The sequence below is a fragment of the Oncorhynchus mykiss genome, chromosome 18 (genome assembly GCF_057628025.1).
Source record: "Oncorhynchus mykiss isolate SJ-2025 chromosome 18, ASM5762802v1, whole genome shotgun sequence".
NCBI classification, from domain to species: Eukaryota; Metazoa; Chordata; class Actinopteri; order Salmoniformes; family Salmonidae; genus Oncorhynchus; species Oncorhynchus mykiss.
The window spans coordinates 48791984-48817737 of record NC_143039.1 but is presented as its reverse complement, the minus strand read 5'-3'; the positions used below and the strand labels follow the sequence as shown (position 1 = coordinate 48817737).

At 41.3% G+C, this 25754-nt stretch overlaps 1 protein-coding gene across 1 annotated transcript; it reads right to left on the bottom strand.

The window, feature by feature from the left end:
* Positions 1-6470: 6470 nt before the first annotated feature.
* Positions 6471-11935, bottom strand: tnfrsf11b (tumor necrosis factor receptor superfamily, member 11b). Its single transcript, XM_021572046.3, has 4 exons — positions 11582-11935; positions 11067-11448; positions 8805-8987; positions 6471-8704 (listed from the first exon to the last, which is right to left on the bottom strand). The coding sequence occupies exons 1-4, from the start codon at positions 11585-11587 to the stop codon at positions 8373-8375; spliced, it is 903 nt and encodes a 300-aa protein (XP_021427721.2). The 5' UTR covers positions 11588-11935; the 3' UTR covers positions 6471-8372.
* Between the last annotated feature and the right edge of the window lie 13819 nt (positions 11936-25754).

The following is a 25754-nucleotide window of genomic DNA, read 5'->3' as shown; positions in this document are numbered from 1 at the left end:
CTAGACCCAAATTGCTGCAGACATATCTATCCTACCCTGCCTTTCTAAGGTCTTCCAAAGCCAAGTTAACAAACAGATCACCGACCATTTCGAATCCCACCGTATCTTCTCCACTATGCAATCTGGTTTCCGAGCTGGTCATGGGTGCACCTCAGCCATGCTCAAGGTCCTAAATAATGTCATAACTGCCATCGATAAGAGACAATACTGTGCAGCCGTATTCATCGACCTGGCTAAGGCTTTCGAATCTGTCAATCACAACATTCTTATCGACAGACTCAACAGCCTTGGTTTCTCAAATGATTGCCTCGCCTGGCACACCAACTACTTCTCTGATAGAGTTCAGTGTGTCAAATCGGAGGGCCTGTTGTCCGGATCTCTGGCAGTCCAAAGATTCAATTCTCTGTATACATCAATGATGTTGCTCTTGCTGCTGGTCCACCTCTACGCAGACGACACCATTCTGTATACCTCTGACCCTTCCTTGTACACTGTGTTAACTAACTTCCAGATGAGCTTCAATGCCATACAACTCTCCTTCCATGGCCTTAAATGCAAGCAAAACAAAATGCATGCTCTTCAACCGATCGATGCACACACCTACCCACCCGTCCGACATGACAACTCTGGACGGATCTGACTTAGAATATGTGGACAACTACAAATACCTAGGTATAAGCATCTCCAATCCAAAATTAAATCTAGAATCGGCTACCCCTTTCGCAACAAAGCATCCTTCACTCATGCTGCCAAACATACTTCACTCATGCAGTAAAACTGACCATCCTACCGATCCTTGACTTTGGCGATATCATTTACAAAATAGCCTCCAACACTGTACTCAACAAATTGGATGCAGTCTATCACAGTGTCATCCATTTTGAAACCAAAGCCCCATATACTACCCACCACTGCGACCTGTAGGCTCTCGTTGGCTGGCCCTCGCTTCATATCCATCGCCAAACCCACTGGCTCCAGGTCATCTATAAGTCTTTGCTAGGTAAAGCCCCACATTATCTCAGCTCACTGGTCACCATAGCAGCACCCACCCGCAGCACGTGCTCCAGCAGGAATATTTCCCTGGTCACCCCCAAAGCCAATTCTTCCTTCGGCTGCCTTTCCTTCCAGTTCTCTGCTGCCAATGACTGGAAAGAACTGCAAAAATCACTAAAGCTGGAGACTCATATCTCCCTCACTAGGTTTAAGCACCAACTCACAGATCATTGCACCTGTACATATCCAATCTGTAAATAGCCCATCCAACTACCTCATCACCATATTATTTATTTAGCTCCTTTACACCCCAGTACCGCTACTTGCACACTCATCTTCTGCACATCGATCACCCCAGTGTTTTAATTTGCCATACTGTAATAATTTTGCCACTATGGCCTATTTATTGCCTCACCCCACCTCATTTGCACACACTGTATATACTTTCTCTATTGTATTATTGACTGGATGTTTGTCTATTCCACGTGTAACTCTGTGTTGTTGTTTGTGTCGCACTGCTTTGCTTTATCTTGGCCAGGTCGCAGTTGTAAATGAGAACTTGTTCTCAACTAGCCTACCTGGATAAATAAAGGTAAAATAAAAAAATATAATACTGTACGCTTTCTTGAATTTGTTCTGGATTTGGGGACTGTGATAATGTCTAGTGGGGTAAGTGTGTGTCAGAGCTGTGTGTAAGTTGCCTATTCAAACCATTTTGGGTTTTTCAACACATTAATGTTTCTTATAAAAAATAAATTGAGAAACTCATTAGAAAAAGATGATAAAAGCACAGAGTTTTCTCTATGGTTTCATAGAATGATAGTTTCTAAGTAATCAAAGCCAGGCAAAACCTTCTATTTGTGTAGAAGGGTATGGTTTGTGCTTTTTATGGGCAGCAGGTGAGTTAATATATTTAGATCACATTTCTGGTGTACATTGGTAAAATGTTTTGTTTATTAGGGTGGTTTCTATTTTTGAAGTTACATCTAGTCAGCATGCACCTCTAGTCAAATTCACTTTTGCGAAGTAATTTGCATAGACTGAATGGCCTGTCAGGTATGCTCTGGGAAAACCCAGCCTGGTCTCATGAGATCAGGTTGAGAAACCAGACTACCCCATTCAGGTAAAAAGCTTTTGTGTCAGCAGCATTCATGTTGCACTGTACTGTCTCTGTACATACAGTAAAAGCATCTGCATCATATATTTACTAAACAAATGCATGGTTGGCTTCGTGCGGTGTCTGTTTTCAGAACTAGAACAGCACAGAACTGATAAAACAGAACTGCGCTAGGCTATGTAATAGCTATGTTAATGAAATGCAAAATAGAACACTTTGCATGATACACTTACAGTGCATTCGGAAAGTATTCTTCCAGTCAAATGGACAATACTGGAAAGTGCGTAAACCATAGTGCTTCAGCATGGACATTTGGTTAAGGGACTTCATGGACGTATTGACTATGGAACGAGTGGCATCGAGCCTCCAGAGCTATGAAAATGGCCTAGAGTGTATTTGAGACGTTATAAGAACTTAGGTGAATGGCATTGAATGGTACTTGGGAGCAGAGACCAGAAGCCCTCCAATTACCAGTTCAGTTCTCACTTTTATTGACTGGCCCTGGGCTTGAACCTTCTGGCTACTGATCCGCCTCTCTAATCTCCATGTCAGTCATACTCAACAGGCGGACCATGGAATGGCTCTGGACTCCGAACGGGGAACCTAAGGAAGAAACCTAGAGAGGAACCAGGCTCTGAGGGGAGCCCAGTCCTCTTCTGGCTTTGCCAGGTGGAGATTATATGAGTACATGGCCGTTGAGGCCAGATCATTCTTTTAAGATGTTCAAAGATTCATAGATGACTAGCAGGGTCAAATAATAATCACAGTGGTGCAACAGATCTGCACCTCAGGAGTAAATGTCACTTGACTTTTCATAACTGAGCATTCGGAGGTCAAGACAGCAGGTGCGGTAGAGAGGGAGAGAGAGGGTCGAACAGCAGGTCCTGGACAAGGTAGCAGGTCCAGGACAAGGTAGCAGGTCAGGGTTCTATAGCCGCAGGCAAAACAGCAGAAACTGGATCAGCAGCACGACCAGGTGGACTGTGGACAGCCAAGAGTCATCAGGGCAGATAGTCCTGAGGCAAGGTCCTAGGGCTCAGTCCTCTGGGAGAGGAGAGACTTGAGAAATATACACTGCTCAAAAAAATAAAGGGAACACTAAAATAACACATCCTAGATCTGAATGAATGAAATATTCTTATTAAATACTTTTTTCTTTACATAGTTGAATGTGCTGACAACAAAATCACACAAAAATTATCAATGGAAATCAAATGTATCAACCCATGGAGGTCTGGATTTGGAGTCACACTCAAAATTAAAGTGGAAAACCACACTACAGGCTGTTCCAACTTTGATGTAATGTCCTTAAAACAAGTCAAAATGAGGCTCAGTAGTGTGTGTGGCCTCCACGTGCCTGTATGACCTCCCTACAACGCCTGGGCATGCTCCTGATGAGGTGGCGGATGGTCTCCTGAGGGATCTCCTCCCAGACCTGGACTAAAGCATCCGCCAACTCCTAGACAGTCTGTGGTGCAACGTGGCGTTGGTGGATGTCCCCTGGGGCAGCAGGGTAGCCTAGTGGTTAGAGCGTTGGACTAGTAACCGGAAGGTTGCAAGTTCAAACCCCCGAGCTAACAAGGTACAAATCTGTCGTTCTGCCCCTGAACAGGCAGTTAACCCACTGTTCCTAGGCCGTCATTGAAAATAAGAATTTGTTCTTAACTGACTTGCCTAAGTTAAATAAAGGTAAAAAAAATAAAAAATAATAATAAATGTGCTCAATTGGATTCAGGTCTGGGGAACGGGCGGGCCAGTCCATAGCATCAATGCTTTCCTCTTGCAGGAACTGCTGATACACTCCAGCCACATGGGGTCTAGCATTGTCTTGCATTAGGAGGAACCCAGGGCCAACCGCACCAGCATATGGTCTCACAAGGGGTCTGAAGGTCTCATCTCGGTACCTAATGGCAGTCAGGCTACCTCTGGCGGCCTCCCAAAGAAATGCCACCCCAAACCGGTCATGCTGAAGGATGTTGCAGGCAGCAGAACGTTCTCCACGGCGTCTCCAGACTGTCACGTCTGTCACGTGCTCAGTGTGAACCTGCTTTCATCTGTGAAGAGCACAGGGCGCCAGTGGCGAATTTGCCAATCTTGGTGTTCTCTGGCAAATGAAAAACGTCCTGCACGGTGTTGGGCTGTAAGCACAACCCCCACCTGTGGACGTCGGGCCCTCATACCACCCTCATGGAGTCTGTTTCTGACCATTTGAGCAGACACATGCACATTTGTGGTCGGCTGAATGTCATTTTGCAGGGCTCTGGCAGTGCTCCTCCTGCTCCTCCTTGCACAAAGGCGGAGGTAGCGGTGCTGCTGCTGGGTTGTTGCCCTTCTACAGCCTCCTCCACGTCTCCTGATGTACTGGCCTGTCTCCTGGTAGCGCCTCCATGCTCTGGACACTAAGCTGACAGACACAGCAAACCTTCTTGCCACAGCTCGCATTGATGTGCCATCCTGGATGAGCTGCACTACCTGAGCCACTTGTGTGGGTTGTAGACTCCGTCTCATGCTACCACTAGAGTGAAAGCACAGCCAGCATTCAAAAGTGACCAAAACATCAGCCAGGAAGCATAGGAACTGAGAACTGGTCTGTGGTCCCCACCTGCAGAACCACTCCTTTATTGGGGGGTGTCTTGCTAATTGCCTATAATTTCCACCTGTTGTCTATTCCATTTGCACAACAGCATGTGAAATTTATTGTCAATCAGTGTTGCTAGTGGAGAGTTTGATTTCACAGAAGTGGGATTGACTTGGAGTTACATTGTGTTGTTTAAGTGTTCCCTTTATTTTTTTGAGCAGTGTATTTATAGAGAGCTATTTATAACCGGTCAGACATTTCCAGTTGATCACTAGGCCATGTTAGTTAGGCTAACCAGCTATTTAAATATTGTAGTTATCATGGCCTCATGACCCACATTTGATTTTGTTAGGTCACTCAAGTATCATATGAACACACATAACACATGGCAAAATGTGTAGAATTGCAGCAAATTAGCTATTCAACTGCAATGTTTTCTCTGCCCCATGGTAAAATGTGTAGAATTGCAGTGAATTAGCTTTAAAACAATCAAACAATAGGGTTGGGAACAGTTTGGGGACGAATGCGTTATGAGGTGGAGGTTTGTTACTACGCCGATAAATGACAATATCCATCCGGAACTTACCCATCTAGGAAATGTGCCTGACCGGAGCTTCTCAAATAATATTTGAGTTCCTGCTCCAGGTCCACAGATGCTCTTGTGTTATTATATTTAATGAACACTTTAGCCTCTTTGCCACTTCTCAGCAGTGGATAATCCAGTTTCACTGTTCACCGGCCTTTATTTAAGGTAGTATGCCTGCACATGCCGTCTCATGCACATGTACACACAGAGCAAAGCAATGAGGCCTTTTTATGGGTAGAAGGAAAAAGGAAATAGGAGCTTCACTATTTCCTTTTTCCTTCCACCCATAAAAAGGCCTCATTGCTTTGCTCTGTGTGTACATGTGCATGAGACGGCATGTGCAGGCCTACTACCTTAAATAAAGGCCGGTGTTGTGATACAGTACCTGCGTGATGCACACTCCCTTATCGCTCATAAGAAAAGAATGTTGTCAAGCACTATCAGTCAGCAACACTGATATTGCCAAATAAAAGTCTGTAACATGGATAACATTGTGTACTGTCAGTGATGATGGTGGTCATGACTGGTGAACATGTGGTGTACTACCTTAAAAGGATTGGTATGTACTGTATGTGGTCTATCACACAAAAAGTGGTCGTGATGAAGCCTGATAAAACGGAAAGGTACCTGATGAACAGGTGATGACTAAGCAAATACTACAACACTGTGTTGAGTATTTATTTGCTAGGTGGTCGCTGTGCACTCGGTGAAGAACATGGAGGAGCAGTTCTTTAAAACAGGAACATTCAGAAGAAGCTAACCTCTAAAAGCCTATAGCTCGATGTAATTGTCTGTAGCCTAGGAAGAAGTGATAACCTAGATAATACTGTATTAACGGTTTGGGTTATTGACTGGATTATTTGATTGCGGATTGTTTGTGTAAATGGAGAGTTTATGTTGTTTGAGTGGAGAAAGCACTGTGCTCATGTCAATGCCAGAGTTATTAAATTGAAAACCTTCAGCTGAAATAATAATTTCAACTCTTCACAATCCATTTGTGTATGTTGAATTGACTCCACATTCCAAGAGTAAGACTCCATGAGAAATGACACTAGCAGATCAGAAACTTGTACTGTAAAGTGTATCTATGTCATGTATAAAAAAATAAATGAGCTACTTTGAAGTGTAGAGAGATGTTTATGTAAGAGTAGACAAAAGTGCTTGGGTCTCACATGAACAATTACATGAAAAGGACGTTTAAGCAAGAATAACCTTTATTGCAAAAAGCATTTCAGGACTTCATGCTATACTATTAGAATGTTGTATATTTCATTTAAATATTATGTAACAATCCATATATTAGAAGTTAAATACACATTTTCATTCTGCAACAATTGAATTTTCTATATCTATAAAGTGTGCCTTTTTTAAATCTTTCTTAAAATGCAACAAAATCACAAAACATGCACCAAACGTGTGCATAACGCCATGTGTGTGTTTGAATGTGTAACCATTGACTGCCCCAGAGGTCAGTAGAAACATGCTACTTTTAAGTAAAACAATCAATGAACAATAGGTCTAGATCAGGAGTCCCCAGTTAGATATAAATAATGAAATAAAGGTATACCCAAATGCGCTTCAGCCCAGTTTAAATGAAAAGGCTGTTTTTTTCGATCAATAAATCTATCAGATTTACGCTCCTTTTTTTGTTTGTTAATCTGCCGGATAGTCCCCAGTATGCTGGGGTAAGGAATGTTAGAAATCATTTGTAAACTGTAAATTGACCACAAGAATCCCAAACAGATATAGTATTTGACAAAAACAGAATACTTTCAAACCTTGATTTACATTGGGATATGATCTCACAGGCCTCTATTTATGCATATGAATAGTTGGGAACATACTTTTGGTCATGTAGTGTATGTCGACACCTGCTTGTTGAACATCTAATTCCAAAATCATGGGTATTAATATGGAGTTGGTCCCCCTTTTGCTGCTATGACAGTCTCCACTCTTCTGGGAAGAGTGAAGAGGCGACTCTGGGATGCTGGCCTTCTATGCAGAATTCCTCTGTCCAGTGTCTGTGTTCTTTTGCCCAACTTATTTTTTTATTTTTATTGGCCAGTCTGAGATATGGCTTTTTCTTTGCAACTCTGCCTAGAAGGCCAGCATCCCAGAGTTGCCTCTTCACTGTTGACGTTGAGACTGGTGTTTTGCGGGTACTATTTTATGAAGCTGCCAGTTGAGGATCTGTGAGGCGTCTGTTTCTCAAACTAGACACGCTAATGTACTTGTCCTCTTGCTCAGTTGTGCACCGGGGCCTCCCACTCCTCTTTCTATTCTGGTTAGAGACAGTTTGCGCTGTTCTGTGAAGGGAGTAGTACACAGCATTGTACAAGATCTTAGGTTCCATGGCAATTTCTCACATGGAATAGCCTTAATTTCTCAGAACAAGAATAGACTGACGAGTTTCTGAAGAAAGTTATTTGTTTCTGGCCATTTTGAGCCTGTAATCAAACTCACAAATGCTGATGCTCCAGAAACTCAACTAATCTAAAGAAGGCCAGTTTTATTACTTATTTAATCAGAACAACCGTTTTCAGTTGTGCTAACATAATTTCAAAAGGGTTTTCTAATGCTCAATTAGCCTTTTAAAATTAAACTTGGATTAACTAACACAACATGCCATTGGAACACAGCAGTGATGGTTGCTGATAATGGGCCTCTGTACGCCTATGTAGATATTCCATAAAAAAATCTGCCGTTTCCAGTTACAATAGTCATTTACAACATTAATAATGTCTACACTGTATTTCTGATCAATTTATGTTATTTTGATGGACAAAAAATGTGCTTTTCTTTCCAAAACAAGGACATTTCTGTGTGAACCCAAACTTTTTTGAACGATAGTGTACATATAGATTTATTATAATTATCATAATTTTTCAATTATTTTTACTTTTATTTATTACTTTTTTTGCTCAGAAGACTTGGGAGGCCAAATAAAATCACGGCCACATATTGGGGAACCCTGGGCTAGACTGCATAGCCCACGTACCCTATATGAACCTAAAATGGACAACTGTTGAACTGAATTACTTTTTGCTGTCAAGATATGTCATTAAGAAGATGGGGATGAGAGGCTACTTTAACCCATTTTAGGCTACTTCAACTAACCCTTCACAGAGTTTGAATTGTTGGTCTATATATTTCAGTTTAAGCTCTAGTTTGTCTGCTGCATTGCGGGCCCCTGTCTTCCTCAACATCTCCGGAAGTTTCCTAACTTGGTCTTTCCCTGCACCTTGGTCCCAACTGTTCATAAAGTCGTTAAGACCCCTCCTGGAAAGTTTCATGACTGTTCCTCTGAGCGGTTTCTTGCCTCCCTCTTGCGGCAGCCTCATCGCTAACCGACGTATCCTCTGAATGCCCATCTTCTGGTGAAGCTGAATGAAGAACGCAGGAAGGATTTCCTGCAGATATTCAGCTCCATCTGAAGAAAAAAAGAAACATGGTTGAGAAACTTAAACTCAGTTGAGGCCACAAATGATGAGTCTTTCATGATAAACAATGTCATTCATAATGTGTTTTACCACGAGTTTTGAGGTCATCACATGATGCACACAGTGTATCGTGCCAGCCCCTGCCCTTCAGCACCATGCGCAGTCCATCCGCTTCGCAGTTTGAGTGGGCAACACAGATTGCTTTTGCAGAGGAAACGTTAGAGTAGAATCCGGGTTGACACTGCACACATTCTGTATCTTGTTGGGGTGTACCTGAGGAAATGTTTTGATGTGTATGCCACAATATTTATCTCAACATTATTTTAAAGCAATTCATTGAGGAACACAATCCATTTAAGATTTGATTTGGTTATGGCATTTGATACATGCTAAACGGGAGGGATTGATTTGCATGGAGAATTGATAAAACATTGCTAATATTTGCTAATTGTTTGCCGTGGCTAGTTTAATAAAACCGAAGTGTGTTTTGCACTCACTACTTGTCCATAGACTGCTATAATGCTAATGCAACATATGTACATACAGTGCATTTGGGAAGAATTCAGACCCCTTGACTTTTTCCACATTTTGTTACGTTACAACCTTATTCTAAAATGGATTAAATAAAACATTTTCCTCATCAATCTACACACATACTGTACCTACCCCATGATGACAAAGCGAAAACAGGTTTTTAGAAATGTTTGCAAAAGTATTAAAAATAAAAACAGTAATGCCTTATTTACATAAGTATTCAGACCCTTTGCTATGACACTTGAAATTAAACTCAGGTGCATCCTGTTTCCTTTGATCATCCTTGAGATATTTCTACAACTTGATTGAAATCCACCTGTGGTAAATTCCATTGATTGGACATGATTTGGAAAGGAAAACACCTGTCTATATAAGGTCCAACAGTTGACAGTGAATTGTCCGTAGCGCTCAGAGACAGGATTGTGTCGAGGCACAGATCTGGGGAAGGGTACCAAAACATTTCTGCAGCATTGAAGGTTCCCAAAAACACAGTGGCCACCATGATTCTTAAATGCAATAAGTTTGGACCCACCAACACTCTTCCTCGAGCTGGCCGACAGGCCTAACTGAGCAATCGGGGGAGAAGGTTCTTGGTCGGGGAGGTGACCAAGAACCCGATGGCCACTCTGACAGAGCTCCAGAGTTCCTCTGTGGAGATGGGAGAACCTTCCATAAGGACAACCATCTCTGCAGCACTCCACCAATCAGGCCATTATGGTAGAATGGCCAGACGGAAGCCACTCTTCAGTGAAAGACACATGACAGCCCGCTTGGAGTTTGACAAAAGGCACCTAAAGGACACTCAGACCATGAGAAACCAGATTCTCTGATCTGATGAAACCAAGATTGAACTCTGACCTGAATTCCAAGCGTCATGTCTGGAGGAAACCTGTCACCATCCCTACGGTGAAGCATGGTGGTGGCAGCATCATGCTGGGGTGATGTTTTTCAGCAGCAGAGACCGGGTCACTACTCAGGATCGAGGGAAAGCTGAACGGAGCAATGTATAGAGAGATCATTGATGAAAACCTGCTCAGGACCTCAGACTGGGGCGAAGGTTCACCTTCCAACGACTCCAAGCACATAGCCAAGACAATGCAGGAGTGGCTTCGGGACAAGTCTCTGAATGTCCTTGAGTGGCTTAGCCAGAGCCCGGACTTGAACCTGATCAAATATCTCTGGAGAGACCTGAAAATAGCTGTGCAGCAACGCTCCCCATCCAACCTGACAGAGCTTGAGAGGATCTGCAGAGAAGAATGGGAGAAACTCCAAATACAGGTTTGCCAAGCTTGTAGTGTCTTACCCAAGAAGACTCAAGGCTGTAATAGCTGCCAAAGGTGCTTCAACAAAGTACTGAGTAAAGGGTCAGAACACTTATGTAAATGTGATATTTATTTTTTCAAAAATGTCTAAACTTGTTTCTGCTTTGTCATTATGGGGTATTGTGTGTAGATTGATGAGAAGAAGAAAAAAACTATAATCAATTTTAGAATAATGCTGTAACTTAACAATATATGGAAAAAGTCAAGGGGTCTGAATACTTCCCGAATGCACTGTAAAATAATTGAACTATTCCTTAAATTCACATTCATTAGCAAATTTGGTATTGATATCAAATGACATTTGTCCCTTTTTACAATCCAAACAAACACAGTCAGCATATATTGAGACATATGCACATTCAATGTATGCATATGGAACTATTGACTGTAAACTATTATGATTAAAACACTTTGTTATCATCACAGACTTAAGTGTAAACAGTCATTTCTCGTATTATTTTTTCCGTGCGTATAACTGGCTCAATTTTAGTCATACCTGTAGTATTCGCTCCATACCCAGGGGGGCATTCTTTATGTTTGATGCATGCTTCGTATCTCTTGTTGAAGTAGTAACCCTCCTTGCACTCGCACTTGCAGTTGTTGGATGGAGAACACTCCTGCTTGACGACTTGGTTCTCAGCGCACATGCTGCAGCGCAGGCACATGGAGATGTGGTTCCAAAATTCTGTGTATGCCCCTTTGGGACATTTCGCACAGTCGCTCTCTCGGGTGGCACTGCAGGGCGCACGGAGGTACGTTCCAGGTGGACAGCGATCACACACTAACGAACGACCGGAGTACGGATCATCTTTTTTGAAAGTTTGGGCATGAAGTGCCATACTGGCATCAGCACTGACTAGAATCACCGTAAAAAAGAGCTGTGAAGAAAGAACAGGCAGGTTGTCATTCAGTTTGTTTATAAAGCATTCGGTTCACAATTTCATATTCAGTTAATTGCAATGAACTAAAAACACCGTTTTCAATACAGACTAAACATATGTTTCCACATACCATCATTGTGTAGGCAAGTGCAGTTCTCCTTGGATTCAAATGGATGCTTTCTTTCTTTGGTCCAGAAACGAGTCCGGCTATTTAAGCGCGCGCCTTCAAGCGCATTGAGCGTGGGCGTCACTGCTGTTGATTTTAACGGAACCTATTTTACTTATCAATTAAACGTGTTGACGTGGGTATGAGTAGGCTATTTTAGGGTTCTGTTCGATCTGTAACGCTGAAGCGAAATGTAAAGGTCATTTCCAATTGAGATGACACATCCTGCGTGTATCCTAACGCAGGAACCATACGAGATGGTAGGTAGGCTATTCATGGAATCATGCAATAATTGCACTGATAGGAAAGACTGTTTCTGGTTCTCGTTAGTCTATTCATTGGAGGAAATATCACTATAAGATACCAGGAACCCATAAGAAAGGAAATTCCAAAGAACATATCCCTGCTTCCTGATGCATATTTGCTATTAGCCTAGAAACTGGGTTGGTTGTGAGGTTACTTTCTACATGTAATATGTTAGTTACTAGTTACCTGTCCAAAACGGTAATCAGTAAAGTAACTTTTGGATTACCCAGACTCAGTAACACACTGTGATTACTCTAGTTTTTCAAAAGTATATTTAATCTGATTGCAATATTTTAGCTGGTAATGTAACTGATTACAGTTCGTTTTTTAAATTTGTTTTGTTGTAATTTTTTGTACTTACCAAACCTGAAAGACATATAGTACCAGTCAAAAGTTTGGACACACCTACTCATTTAGGGGGTTTTCTTTATTTTTGACTATTTTCTACATTGTAGAACAATAATGAAGACATTGCAAATATGAAATAGCACATATGGAATCATGTAGTAAGCAAAAAAAGTGTAAAAGAAATCAAAATACATGTTATATTTGAGATTCTTCGAAGTAGGCACCCTTTGCCTTGATGACAGCTTTGCACACTCTTGGCATTCTCTCAACCAGCTTCATGAGGTAGTCACCTGGAATGCATTTAATTTGTGGAATTTCTTTCCTTAATGCATTTGAGCCAATCAGTTGTGTTGTGACGAGGTAGGGGTGGTTTACAGAAGTTAGCCCTATTTGGTAAAAGATCAAGTCCGTATTACGGCAAGAACCGCTCAAATAAGCAAAGAGAAATGACAGTCCATCATTCAATGTAAGACATGAAGGTCAGTCAATCCTGAAAATGTCAAGAACATTGAAAGTTTCTTCAAGTGTAGTTGCAAAAACCATCAAGGGCTATGATGAAACTGGCTCTCATGAGGACCGCCACAGGAAAGGAAGACCCAGAGTTACCTCTGCTGCAGAGGATAAGTTCGTTAGTGTTAAATGCACCTCAGATTGCAGTCCAAATGAATGCTTCACAGAGTTCAAGTAACAGACATCTCAACATCAACTGTTCATATGAGACTGCGTGAATCAGGCCTTCATGGTTGAATTCCTGCAAAGAAACCACTACTAAAGGACACCAATAAGAAGAAAATACTTGCTTGGGCCAAGAAACACGATCAATGGACATTAGACTGGTAGAAATCTGTCCTTTTGTCTGATGAGTCCAAATTGGAGATGTTTGGTTCCAACCGCTGTGTCTTTGTGAGACGCAGAGTAGGTGAACGGATGATTTCCGCATGTGTGGTTCCCACCGTGAAGCATGGAGGAGGAGGTGTGATGGTGTGGGGTTGCTTTGCTGGTGAGACTGTCTGATTTATTTATAATTCAAGGCACACTTAACCAGCATGGCTACCACAGCATTCTGCAGCGATACGCCGTCCCATCTGGTCTGTGCTTAGATGGTCTATCATTAGTTTTTCAACAGGACAATGACCCAACACACCACCAGGCTGTGTAAGGGCTATCTGACCAAGGGGAGTGATGGAGTGCTGCATCAGATGACCTGGCCTCCACAATCACCTGACCTCAACCAAATTGAGATAGTTTGGGATGAGTTGGACCGCAGAGGAAGGAAAAGCAGCCAACAAGTGTTCAGCATATGTGGGAACTCCTTCAAGACTTTTGGAAAAGCATTCCTCGTGAAGCTGGTTGAGGGAATGCAATGAGTGTGCAACGCTGTCATCAAGGCAAAGGGTGGATACCCTTTTTGTAAAATTTACTTTTTTTGGTTACTACATGATTCCATATATGTTATTTCACAGTTTTTTAAATGTCTTCACTATTATTCTACAATGTAGGAAATAGTCAAAATAAAGAAAAACCCTTGAATGAGTAGGTGTGTCCAAACTTTTGACTGGTACTGTACATTTGAAAATAAATTGTTTACCCATATGCAAAACTTCTACCTTTTTGAAAGTTCCATGTGGTGTCTTCTTCAGCTGTCCCTTGACAGGAAGACTTTCACAGCTCTTTGGTCCATCTGGGTCAAGTAACTGATGTTGCCCAGGCTGCTATACTTGGGCTTCATCCTCTCACAGTGACCCACACCTGCAGACAGCAGAAAAAGGTCAACACTAGGCAGCAGTTGTACATACCCGTACATTTGACCCAGAGTTTTTCATGAGCCTCACCTGAGCTGTGGGTTTTCTTCCTTTGCAAAACTCATGGGTTGTTAGACACCGACTAGTTTACGAGTTACCAGCGGCATACTGTACCCTCTTCTTAGATGGCCTGTTCATTGTAATTCATCTCTGACAATGTCCCAGAGGGCTTTATTTTAATTAGTGTTTTGGGGGTCATTTTAATTAACGTGTTATGCAATGCAGAACAACAAGTTGTCATTGCATTGCCAAACAGTGCAGGACGAGTCTTCCATTTCAAAGGCAACAGTTAAAAACGATAGATCACACAAATCCATCAACAACACAAGTATACAAATTGTTTTATTGGGTGTTTGATTGTGCCAAAAACAATATCAATTCCATGGCAATGCCTCACCATTTGAAGTTCCACACAGTAAGTGCCTTTATTGGCATTTTCCATGAGACACTTTTAAACAATCTTTTGCTGTTTTTATTTCCAAACGTGCTGATGTAAATGGAAACAATTATTTGGCACAGGAGAATGAACAAAAAAATCCTCAAGTCTGCCCAACAGACTTTCCTATTGCAAAAACACGTTTGTGTACACAACTATATTTGATTCCATTGGTGACTCCAGAGTAGACCTTTCTCAGGTACTTAACCGTTATTTGATTACAAACACATGTGCATTGCCCTAATTTGGATGACAAACTGACCACTTAAATAAGAAGCCTGTAAAACTAGGTTTTACACGCAGTCTGGAAGGTTCATGAGGAACCTTCTTAGGTACTCGTAAACTCAGACATGATCCTCAAATTGTAAACATTTGGACAACATTGAGAACCCGGGTTAAGCTGTAAGTATAAAGTATGCTATACTGTAAGAGCATGCACATCTGTTACACAACTCAGTGCAGCAATATTGGCTGTTTACCATGTTATTGTATAAGAACCAACTGTACTGTCAAACCAGGGTCATGTTCAGTTGAGAAAAAACATTTTGACAAAAAGTAGCCGTACTTACTGTAAAATAGAACAAAGATTTTTGTTTTCCATTGGAAACCATTTAGCCATTTATTTACACCTTCATCTCCACCTCCATTTCCATCTGTTCCGTCATTACGATCAGCTTCGATCAGCGTCATTTCCATTTTTAAAGTGAAATTATCAAATGTCATCCACGTTAAGCCTCAGGATATAAATTGAGCTATTTTGCATACATCAATGGTTACTACATTTGAATGACAGTGAAAAAAGGACCTTCCAATGTCCACTCAAAATCAAAAGGATAAATTGATTACAATACAATTACAATTAATCATATTTTGAGGTTAAAAGGAGAGTCAAAGAGTAGGTTGATCAGTTTGATCAACCTAGGGACATCACATAGTCAATATATTTTGCATTACACAGGAAGAATGTACGGTACCTACTATGTGATGTCCCTAAGGTTGATCAAACTGATCAACCTACTCTTTGACTGTCCTTTTATCCTCAAAATATGACTAACATGACCAAGACTAAAGTCAGAAAGGGGATAGAGGAATGTTTGGCGTGACAACTTCCACAGTGGTGTGAAGTACTTAAGTAAAAATACTTTAATGTACTACTTAAGTATATTTGAGCAACTATATTTACTTTTGATACTTACGTATATTTAAAACCAAATACTTTTGGAGTTTTATTCAAGTAGTTCTTACACTTTTATTTGAGTCATTTTCTATTAAGGTACCTTTTTACTCAAGTAGGAAAATTGGGGACTTTTTCCACCACTGTAACTCCCCCATTTTAGGTAAGCATAATACCACAGTATTTGACCATTGGATTTCAAGCACAGGCTGCGTCACCTCCTCCCAACGTATTTTCTCAATTCATTCACTTTCACTCTAGTCATTTTACCGATGTTGTAATGGTCTTGTTCACAGCCGTTGACACAAAGATGTGTCACTTTGACAGCATATTCACTGCAATATCATAAATGCCTTGAAGAGGTTGGCATGATTGTGGTAGGCCTTCTTCCTTTCTCTGTGTGATTTTAATAACATTCACTTTAGTTACTTTTGTGTGTGTGTGTGTGTGTGTGTGTGTGTGTGTGTGTGTGTGTGTGTGTGTGTGTGTGTGTGTGTGTGACACACACAATGATAGACTCAGAGGGAACACATGATGATGCCCTGACTAACTTAATTGACCAAAAGTATACATGATTACACATGAATAAACAAACTGATTTATATGACTATGATTTGACCTATGAATAATGTTGGTACGCACAGTATTTACCTGTCTGGCACCATAGGCGAGGCAGGGGGAAGTCTTTTGGATGCCAAAGCAACGCTGCAGAAATATCCCTCTGTACCCTCTTCCCACACTGTCACTTAGCGATGTTCCTGTATGTAAGAAATGGTACAGAACTGTGTATACAAGCATGGCATATTTGCCTGGATATTGGGTATTCTGATTTTTGTTTCTTGTTTTGTAAAGAGAGCACAGTCAACCTTTTTGTATTAACTGCACCTCCTCCACCACAGGTATATTCACTCCTGACTTTTAATTTACAGAATACAATTCTATCTCCATCTGCTGGTTGTATCCATCTACATGTAAGACTGTTAGCTTCTGTCCCTGAACAAATTAGATCCCCACTTGTCCACTTTAGAATGATGGAGGATGACTGAAGGACTTTGAGAAATTATACATTCAGATAATCTTTTGCAGAATGATTGCATGCCTTCAAGACACCTCATTTATGGGTTTACCTACTGCATAATCAATTGACTGAATTTGGGATTTTGGCCATCACTCATCCTCTGGATATTAACTGAGAAACTCCCAAGAAATATTTTGCAAAGTTCTCAAGAATATAAAGAAACAATCATAAGAACTGGTGACACACAGTTGAGTGAGACAATTAGAAGCTGTGAGGCAGGGGGCGAAGAGAGTGAGGTCACACCATTACATTTGTATGGACAAAGGTCAGGGTCAAAGGTAACATGACACAAACATCGCGTAATCAGTGTATCAATGCATGCAGGCACATAGGTTTCAGAGGTTTTTGTCTTTTCTCTAAACAATGTTACTGTTTATTAACTGGGTGGTTTGAGCCCAGAATGCCGGTTGGCTGGTACTGTTCTAATTACGTTTGTAGCCAGTTTATAATAGCAATAAGGCACCTCGGGGGTTTGTGGTATATGGCCAGTATACCATGGCTAATTCCTGTATCAAGACACTCCGCATTGCTTCGTGCATGAAAACAGCCCTTAGCCGTGGTATATTGGCCATATACCACACCTCCTTGGAACGTATTACTTAATAAGGAACAAAACAAAAATATAAACACATGTTAAGTGTTGGTCCCATGTTTCATGAGCTGAAATTAAGGATCCCAGAAATTGTCCATACAGTACGCACAAAAAGCTTATTTCTCAAAAATGTTGTGCACAAATTCGTTTACATCCCTGTTAGGGAGCATTTATGTTTTGCCAAGATAATCCATCCACTTGAGAGGTGAACCTTGTGCTGGGGACAATAAAAGGCCACTCTAAAATGTGAAGTTTTGTCACACAACACAATGTCACAGATTCAACTGTACCGGCAGATTTGCTGATGTGAACATTGTGAACAAAGTGCCCATGTAATAGATTGGCATATTATAAGGTTAATTGACCCCACCCTGTGGTACCACCGTATAGTGTCATTTGTGACTGGATATTCCTTATGTGCAGTGCACTGAATTGGTAAGGGACATTGGTAAGTGTTGTTAGACTCTAGCTTGAAATGTACTCATTCATGTTACTATAATAGTGAACACATTAATTACATTACATGTATAAGGATGTTGGGATCATTGAAGGGTAGACGGGACTAGAAAAATGGAAAGTTATTGATAGTAAAACCTTCATATTCTGTTCCATGTTTCTGAGAGGAGAGGTGAAAGGTAATTGTTAGTCTCTGATTAAGGCAGGATGGCTGGGGAGGAGTGAGGAATGTGTCACGAGGTCAAGTCAACAGATGAAGTGTGTAAGGACAGACGCTGGGAGACGAGAAGCAAGTACAGGGAGTGAATATTTAATGAATAAACAGACGGGAAACAAAACAGCGTCGTCTGGACAAGGGACACATAACGACATTAACGCTGACTCGGGAAAGAAACTGAGGAAGTGACAGATATAGGGGAGGTAATTAATAACGATGGAGTCCGGGTGAGTCCGATGACGCGCTGGTATGCGTAACGATGGTGACGGGTGTGTGTAATGATGAAGCAGCCTGGCGGCCTCGAGCACCAGGGAGGGGGAGCAGATGTGACAAAGTGAGAAGAAACCTCTGAGACGGGGGCCAGAGAGGCCCGCCACAATGCCTCTCCTGCTGCAGTGCTACCGCACGCATACATTCTACGCCCATGAAGGTTTTAGTAACAGGCAGGGCTGTGACGACACCAGTGAGATGAACCAATTATATTCCTGCCTAGAAACAGAAATCTATTGGTTGTCTAGATGTGTAAGGAGTTGACCGCGCCTATTAGAAGGTTATAAATATATGTGCATGTGTAATTATGCCTTGTCTTTGCAGCTGTATGACCAAGTGGGTGAATAAACTTGGCTTGAGCTTTTTCTAGTTGTCCATTTGAGCTTTTACTCAGTTAGGTTCTGAACAAACAGGGTGAACGAGGTCACAGGGTCGACCGAGCAGGTTGTTGGGATGTGGGTTGACCGGAGCTCCTGTATCAATCGTTAATAAATGTATGTGTGAGACTATTGATTGGCTGAGAGAAATTGATGATAAAAATGATTTTAGACTTCAGTGCAGCTTTTGACATTATCGATCATAGTCTGCTGATGGAAAACGTATGTGTTAGGGCTTTACACCCCCTGCTATAATGTGGATAAAGAGTTACTTGTCTAACAGTACACAGAGTGTGTTCTTTAATGGAAGCCTCTCAAACATAATCCAGGTAGAATCAGGAATACCCCAGGGTAGCTTTTTAGGTCCCTTGCTTTTTTCAGTCTTTACTAACGACATGCCACTGACTTTGAGTAAAGCCAGAGTGTCTACAGTACGTATGCGGATGACTCAACACTATACACGTCAGCTACTACAGCGACTGAAATGACTGCAACACTTAACAAAGAGTTAGTTTCAGTGGGTGGCAAGGAATACGCTAGCCCTAAACATTTCTAAAACTTAAAGCATTGTATTTGGGACAAATCATTCACTGAACCCTAGACCTCAACTAAATATTGTAATAAATCATGTGGAAATTGAGCTCTGAGGAAGTGTAAGGGGGTGTTGAGCAGCTGGACTGATCAAGCAGGGAAGCAGTGGATTAAAGGGGTGATAACAGGAGTGCCTGAGTTAGCACTAAAGAGGTCTGCAACAACTTGAGAGGAGGCGTTCTACTGAATGTTCAAAGATTGCAAGCAACAAGGGATGGAGCCTTTAAGGTGTTCTAATTGCCAGAGGTTTGTGCATGTGGCAACAGCCTTTAAAGAGAAAAAGAGGTGTGCCAGGTGTGGAGGGGAGCATGAGTATGGGAAGTGTGGGGATGGTGTACAACCCAAGTGCTGCAGCTGTGCGTGGGCTCATAGTGTGCCGTATGATGGGTGTGAGGCAATGGAGCAGGCAGTGGAGGTGCAACAAGTGAGAGTGGAGAGAAGGCTGTCATATGCTGAGGCAGTGAGGGTGGTCCAGGTCCAGGTTCAACAGAGAGATGGTTAGGAGCATCTAGACCGGGGATTACGGGGCAGGTGGGCGGCGATATGGCATACATAGTGTTAGCAATGGATGTTATTCTTCAATAACAGAAACTTCAAAGCAAATCAGGTGGAGGAAAATTGGTTTATTCAAAAAGGAGAAATCATACTGGGAGGTAGATGGTCATTCTCTCCTGTCCTCAGTGATTCTCTCCTGTGGTTCTCTCCAGTGATTCTCTCTCTACAGAACAAAGGAACAGCATGCAGTTTTATAACCCAGCCCTAGCCTGTGGTTGACCAATTAGAATTCCTTGCAATAAAACTAGCCAATGGCCAAATAACAAGTATCCTATTTCAGAAGACATATTCCTCCCATGTTTCTGAACCATTGACCAAGAATTCCCTATTACAGAAAAAACACTTTCCATTAATCGTTATTACTCTATTGACTCTTGTCCTCTTGACGTCTCGTCCTCTGTCTCTGCCTTGTGTATTTATCTTCGACATATTCTTACACTCCCCCCTAGACCATTTTAAAAGGAAATACTTCATGTATTTAAAAAAAAAAAATGTAAACATGAAAAAATAGACATTTTAAAATACATTTATGCAGTAAGCGTATAGTCATTCACATTAAACGCCTTGTATTTCTATAAAACACAAAGGGTACATTGTACTTGCTGTTACAATAAGAAATAGATTTCAAAGTTATAGAAAATAAGTATTAACAGGTGTAATGATAATGTACAGTGGGGCAAAAAAGTATTAAGATGAGAGAGGCCTGTAATTTTCTTCATAGGTACACTTCAACTATGACAGACAAAATGAGAAAAAGAAATCCAGAAAATCACATTGTAGATTTTTTAATTAATTTATTTGCAAATTATGGTGAAAAACCTTTGTTATTGACAAATATTTATTTTTATCTCAATACTGTTATATACCCTTTGTTGGCAATGACAAAGGTCAAACGTTTTCTGTAAGTCTTCACAAGGTTTTCACACACTGTTGATTGTATTTTGGCCCATTCCTCCATGCAGATCTCCTCTAGAGCAGTGATGTTTTGGGTCTGTTGCTGGGCAACACAGACTTTCAACTCCCTCCAAAGATTTTCTATGGGGTTGAGATCTGGAGACTGGCTAGGCCACTCCAGGACCTTGAAATGCTTCTTACGAAGCCACTCCTTCGTTGCCCGGGCGGTGTGTTTGGGATCATTGTCATGCTGAAAGACCCAGCCACGTTTCATCTTCAATGCCCTTGCTGATGGAAGGAGGTTTTCACTCAAAATCTCATGATACATGGCCCCATTCATTCTTTCCTTTACACGGATCAGTCGTCCTGGTCCCTTTGCAGAAATACAGCCCCAAAGCATGATGTTTCCACCCCCATGCTTCACATTAGGTATGGTGTTCTTTGGATGCAACTCAGCATTCTTTGTCCTCCAAACACGACGAGTTGAGTTTTTACCAAAAAGTTCTATTTTGGTTTCATCTGACCATATGACAATCTCCCAATCTTCTTCTGGATCATCCAAATGCTCTATAGCAAACTTCAGACGGGCCTGGACATGTACTGGCTTAAGCAGGGGGACACGTCTGGCACTGCAGGATTTGAGTCCCTGACGGCGTAATGTGTTACTGATGGTAGGCTTTGTTACTTTGGTCCCAGCTCTCTGCAGGTCATTCACTAGGTCCCCCCGTGTGGTTCTGGGATTTTTGCTCACCGTTCTTGTGATCATTTTGACCCCACGGGGTGAGATCTTGCGTGGAGCCCCAGATCGAGGGAGATTATCAGTGGTCTTGTATGTCTTCCATTTCCTAATAATTGCTCCCACAGTTGATTTCTTCAAACCAAGCTGCTTACCTATTGCAGATTCAGTCTTCCCAGCCTGGTGCAGGTCTACAATTTTGTTTCTGGTGTCCTTTGACAGCTCTTTGGTCTTGGCCATAGTGGAGTTTGGAGTGTGACTGTTTGAGGTTGTGGACAGGTGTCTTTTATACTGATAAATAGTTCAAACAGGTGCCATTAATACAGGTAACGAGTGGAGGACAGAGGAGCCTCTTAAAGAAGAAGTTACAGGTCTGTGAGAGCCAGAAATCTTGCTTGTTTGTAGGTGACCAAATACTTATTTTCCACCATAATTTGTAAATAAATTCATAAAAAATCATACAATGTGATTTTCTGGATGTATTTTTCTAATTTTGTCTGTCATAGTTGAAGTGTACCTATGATGAAAATTACAGGCCTCTCATCTTTTTAAGTGGGAGAACTTGCACAATTGGTGGCTGACTAAATACTTTGTTGCCCCACTGTACATCCTGTATTAGGAGGAAATAAATATTTTGTCTTGTAGACAAAAATATTCAAATCATCCTATTGGCAAGGTAATCATTCACCAAGTCCTTTAAAAGTGACCAGCTCTTCCACACTGGTATCAGTCCCACATCGATAACTATTAGAAATTATGTTCTGACAGTCTGCCGGTAGTGAGGAATTCTTCTTCCGTTCCACTGGTTGTACTTCAGTTAGTCCTTGAACCAAAGGATATTGCTGCAGTCACAGACGATAGATTCTCATAACCTGTAACAAAGGAAACAGAAAAGGGAAAGTAACATGTCCTGGTTTCAAGAGAAATTGATATTTCACATAGATTTCCATAAGTAAGCATGTCCCATTTTTCAGGAAAACGTTGGACATTTCACCTAGATATCCCTAATATGACAACTGCAGTGCACAACATAGAAGCTTATCAGGTTCTGATCATCTTACTATGCTTCTTCACCCGAGATCGGCCCCCGATTGCTAATCAATCAGTTCTTTATTCTCCAGGCTCCACTTTGTCATCAAAATTGACAACTTTGCAATGAATGACATGTATCCATCGTGATTTTTCCTGAACTTTTACTGCTTACCTCGTTATGAGCAAAAAATACCTTCCCATTTTGGCCCTAATGTGTCTGTTACATACAGTTGAAGTCGGACGTTTACATACACTTAGGTTGGAGTCATTAAAACACGTTTTTCAACCACTCCACACATTTCTTGTTAACAAACTATAGCTTTGGCAAGTTGGTTAAGACATCTACTTTGAGAATGACACAAGTAATTTTTACAGCAATTGTTTACAGACAGATTATTTCATTTGTAACTCACTGTATCACAATTCCAGTGGGTCAGAAGTTTACATACACTAAGTTGACTGTGCCTTTAAACAGCTTAGAAAATTCCAGAACATGATGTCATGACTTTAGAAGCTTCTGATAGGCTAATTGACATAATTTGAGTCAATTGGAGGTGTACCTGTGGATGTATTTCAAGGCCTACCTTCAAACTCAGTGCCTCTTTGCTTGACATCATGAAAAGGTCAAAAGAATTCAGCCAAGACCTCAGAAAATAAATTGTAGACCTACACAAGTCTGGCTCATCCTTGGGAGTAATTTCCAAATGCCTGAAGGTACCACGTTCATCTGTACAAACAATAGTACGCAAGTATAAACACCATGGGACCACGCAGCCATCATACTGCTCAGGAAGGAGACGCGTTCTGTCTCCTAGAGATTAACGTACTTTGGAGCAAAAAGTGCAAATCAATCTCAGAACAACAGCAAAAGACCTTGTGAAGATGTTGGAGGAAACGGGTACAAAAGTATCTATATCCACAGTAAAACGAGTCCTATATCGATATAACCTTAAAGGCCGCTCAACAAGGAAGAAGCCACTGCTCCAAAACCACCATAAAGCCGAGACTACGGTTTGCAACTACACATGGGGACAAAGATCATACTTTTTGGAGAAATGTCCTCTGTTCTGATGAAACAAAAATAGAACTGTTTGGTCATAATGACCATTGTTGTGTTTGGAGGAAAAAGGGAGAGGCTTGCAAGCCGAAGAACACCAACTGAACTGAAACAGTTTTGTAAAGAGGAATGGTCCAAAATTCCTCCTGACCGTTGTGCAGGTCTGATAACCAAACATTTTCTGTAGTTGCGTGAGGTTATTGCTGCCAAAGGAGGGTCAACCAGTTATTAAATCCAAGGGTTCACATACTTTTCCCACCCTGCACTGTGAATGTTTACACGGTGTGTTCAATAAAGACATGAAAACGTCTAATTGTTTGTGTGTTATTAGTTTAAGCAGACTGTATGTCTATTGTTGTGACTTAGATGAAGATCAGATCCAGTATTGTGACCCGTTTTTGCAGAAATTCAGGTCATTCCAAAGTGTTCACATACTTAGTCTTGCCTCTGTAACTCTCTGACAACCATATCCTGTGAATGCTTAAAAGTTTCTGACCATTCATCCAACTGTTTTGGAAATTATTTATGTGTGATTACTCTCACTAGAAGTTTATCTTTGCTTCCTTTTACAGCCTGTGTTCTTGTTGGCCTAAGACATCGTTCGTCACTGCTATCAGAATCTGTTGACTCAAAGCCAGGCAGTGCCGACCAGATGCTTGAAACCTGATCTGCCTTGCCCGATTCAATGGAAGGATATATGGAGGAGACAGTGAGCCCATAAGTGGGGGTCAAATCTGACTTTCTCACCCATGTCTCCTGCTGCATTAGTCTTCATTTGTTCACCAAGAGCTTTCAAACTATCCTTTTCTCTCTGCAATGTCCTGTCAAAATTTTCCAGAAATAATTTCTCAAGGAATTAGACATTATCTGTATTGTTCCCCAAGCTTTTTATATATCAGACAGATTCCATATTCCATCTTTGTCAACAATGATGGGATGTTTCTTTATTATCTCTTGCCTACACTTCTCTACTTTGAAATTGTTTTTCATATCAATAGACATTGAATTTAAAATCTTTTTCAATGCTCACATCTGGAGGAACTGTCCCACATTTATCTAGAGTGGTTTTCTCACTTAACAATGGCATTATATTAATTTCAAAAGTTGTATAATATATTTGTTTATATATTTATTTAACCCCAATATATATGTGGGAGGCAGTAATTGTACCAATCCAGAAGCCAGGGAAAGACCCAATGAGGCCAATAGCTTTATCATCACATGTATGTAAGATTATGGAACATATGATTACGGAGAGGCTAACTTACTTCCTGGAGAGCAGGGGGCTAGTATCGCCACATCAGAGTGGGTTCAGGAAGGGTAGGAGAACTATGGACCCAGTGTTCTGCTTAGAAGCAGAGGTCAGGAAGGCTCAGGTGAACAGGGACACTGTTGTAGCTGGCTTTTTTGATGTGGAGAAGTATGATATGATGTGGAAGGAGGGGTTGTTAATCAAGATTGATATTATGGGGGTAGGAGGAAGAATGTATAACTGGATATAGGATTTCCTGTTTGGAAGGTCTATCCAGGTGAAGGTGGGGAACGGTACACCACAGGGGAGCGTGATTAGTCATCTGTTGTTCTCAATCGTGATCAATGATGTTTACTCTCAGGTATGGCTGGACATTGGGAGGTCGTTATTTGCAGATGATGGGGCCTTATGGAAGAGGGGAAGAAATGTCCCATACATAGTCAGATAGGTACAGGAAACAACTGATGAGGTAGAGCAGCAGGCATTAATGTAAGGGATTCAGGTTCTTTGTAGAGAAAAACCAGACAGTGTTCTTTACCAGGAGGAAGGTGGGAGATGAGGTATGCTTGAGGTTACAGTGGGGCAAAAAAAGTATTTAGTCAGCCACCAATTGTGCAAGTTCTCCCACTTAAGATGAGAGAGGCCTGTAATTTTCATCATAGGTACACTTCAACTATGACAGACAAAATGAGAAAAAAAATCCAGAAAATCACATTGTAGGATTTTTAAGGAATTTATTTGCAAATTATGGTGGAAAATAAGTATTTGGTCAATAACAAAAGTTTATCTCAATACTTTATATAACAATACTTTGTTATATACCCTTTTCTTCTTCACAAGGTTTTCACACACTGTTGCTGGTATTTTGGCCCATTCCTCCATGCAGATCTCCTCTAGAGCAGTGATGTTTTGGGGCTGTTGCTGGGCAACACAGACTTTCAACTCCCTCCAAAGATTTTCTATG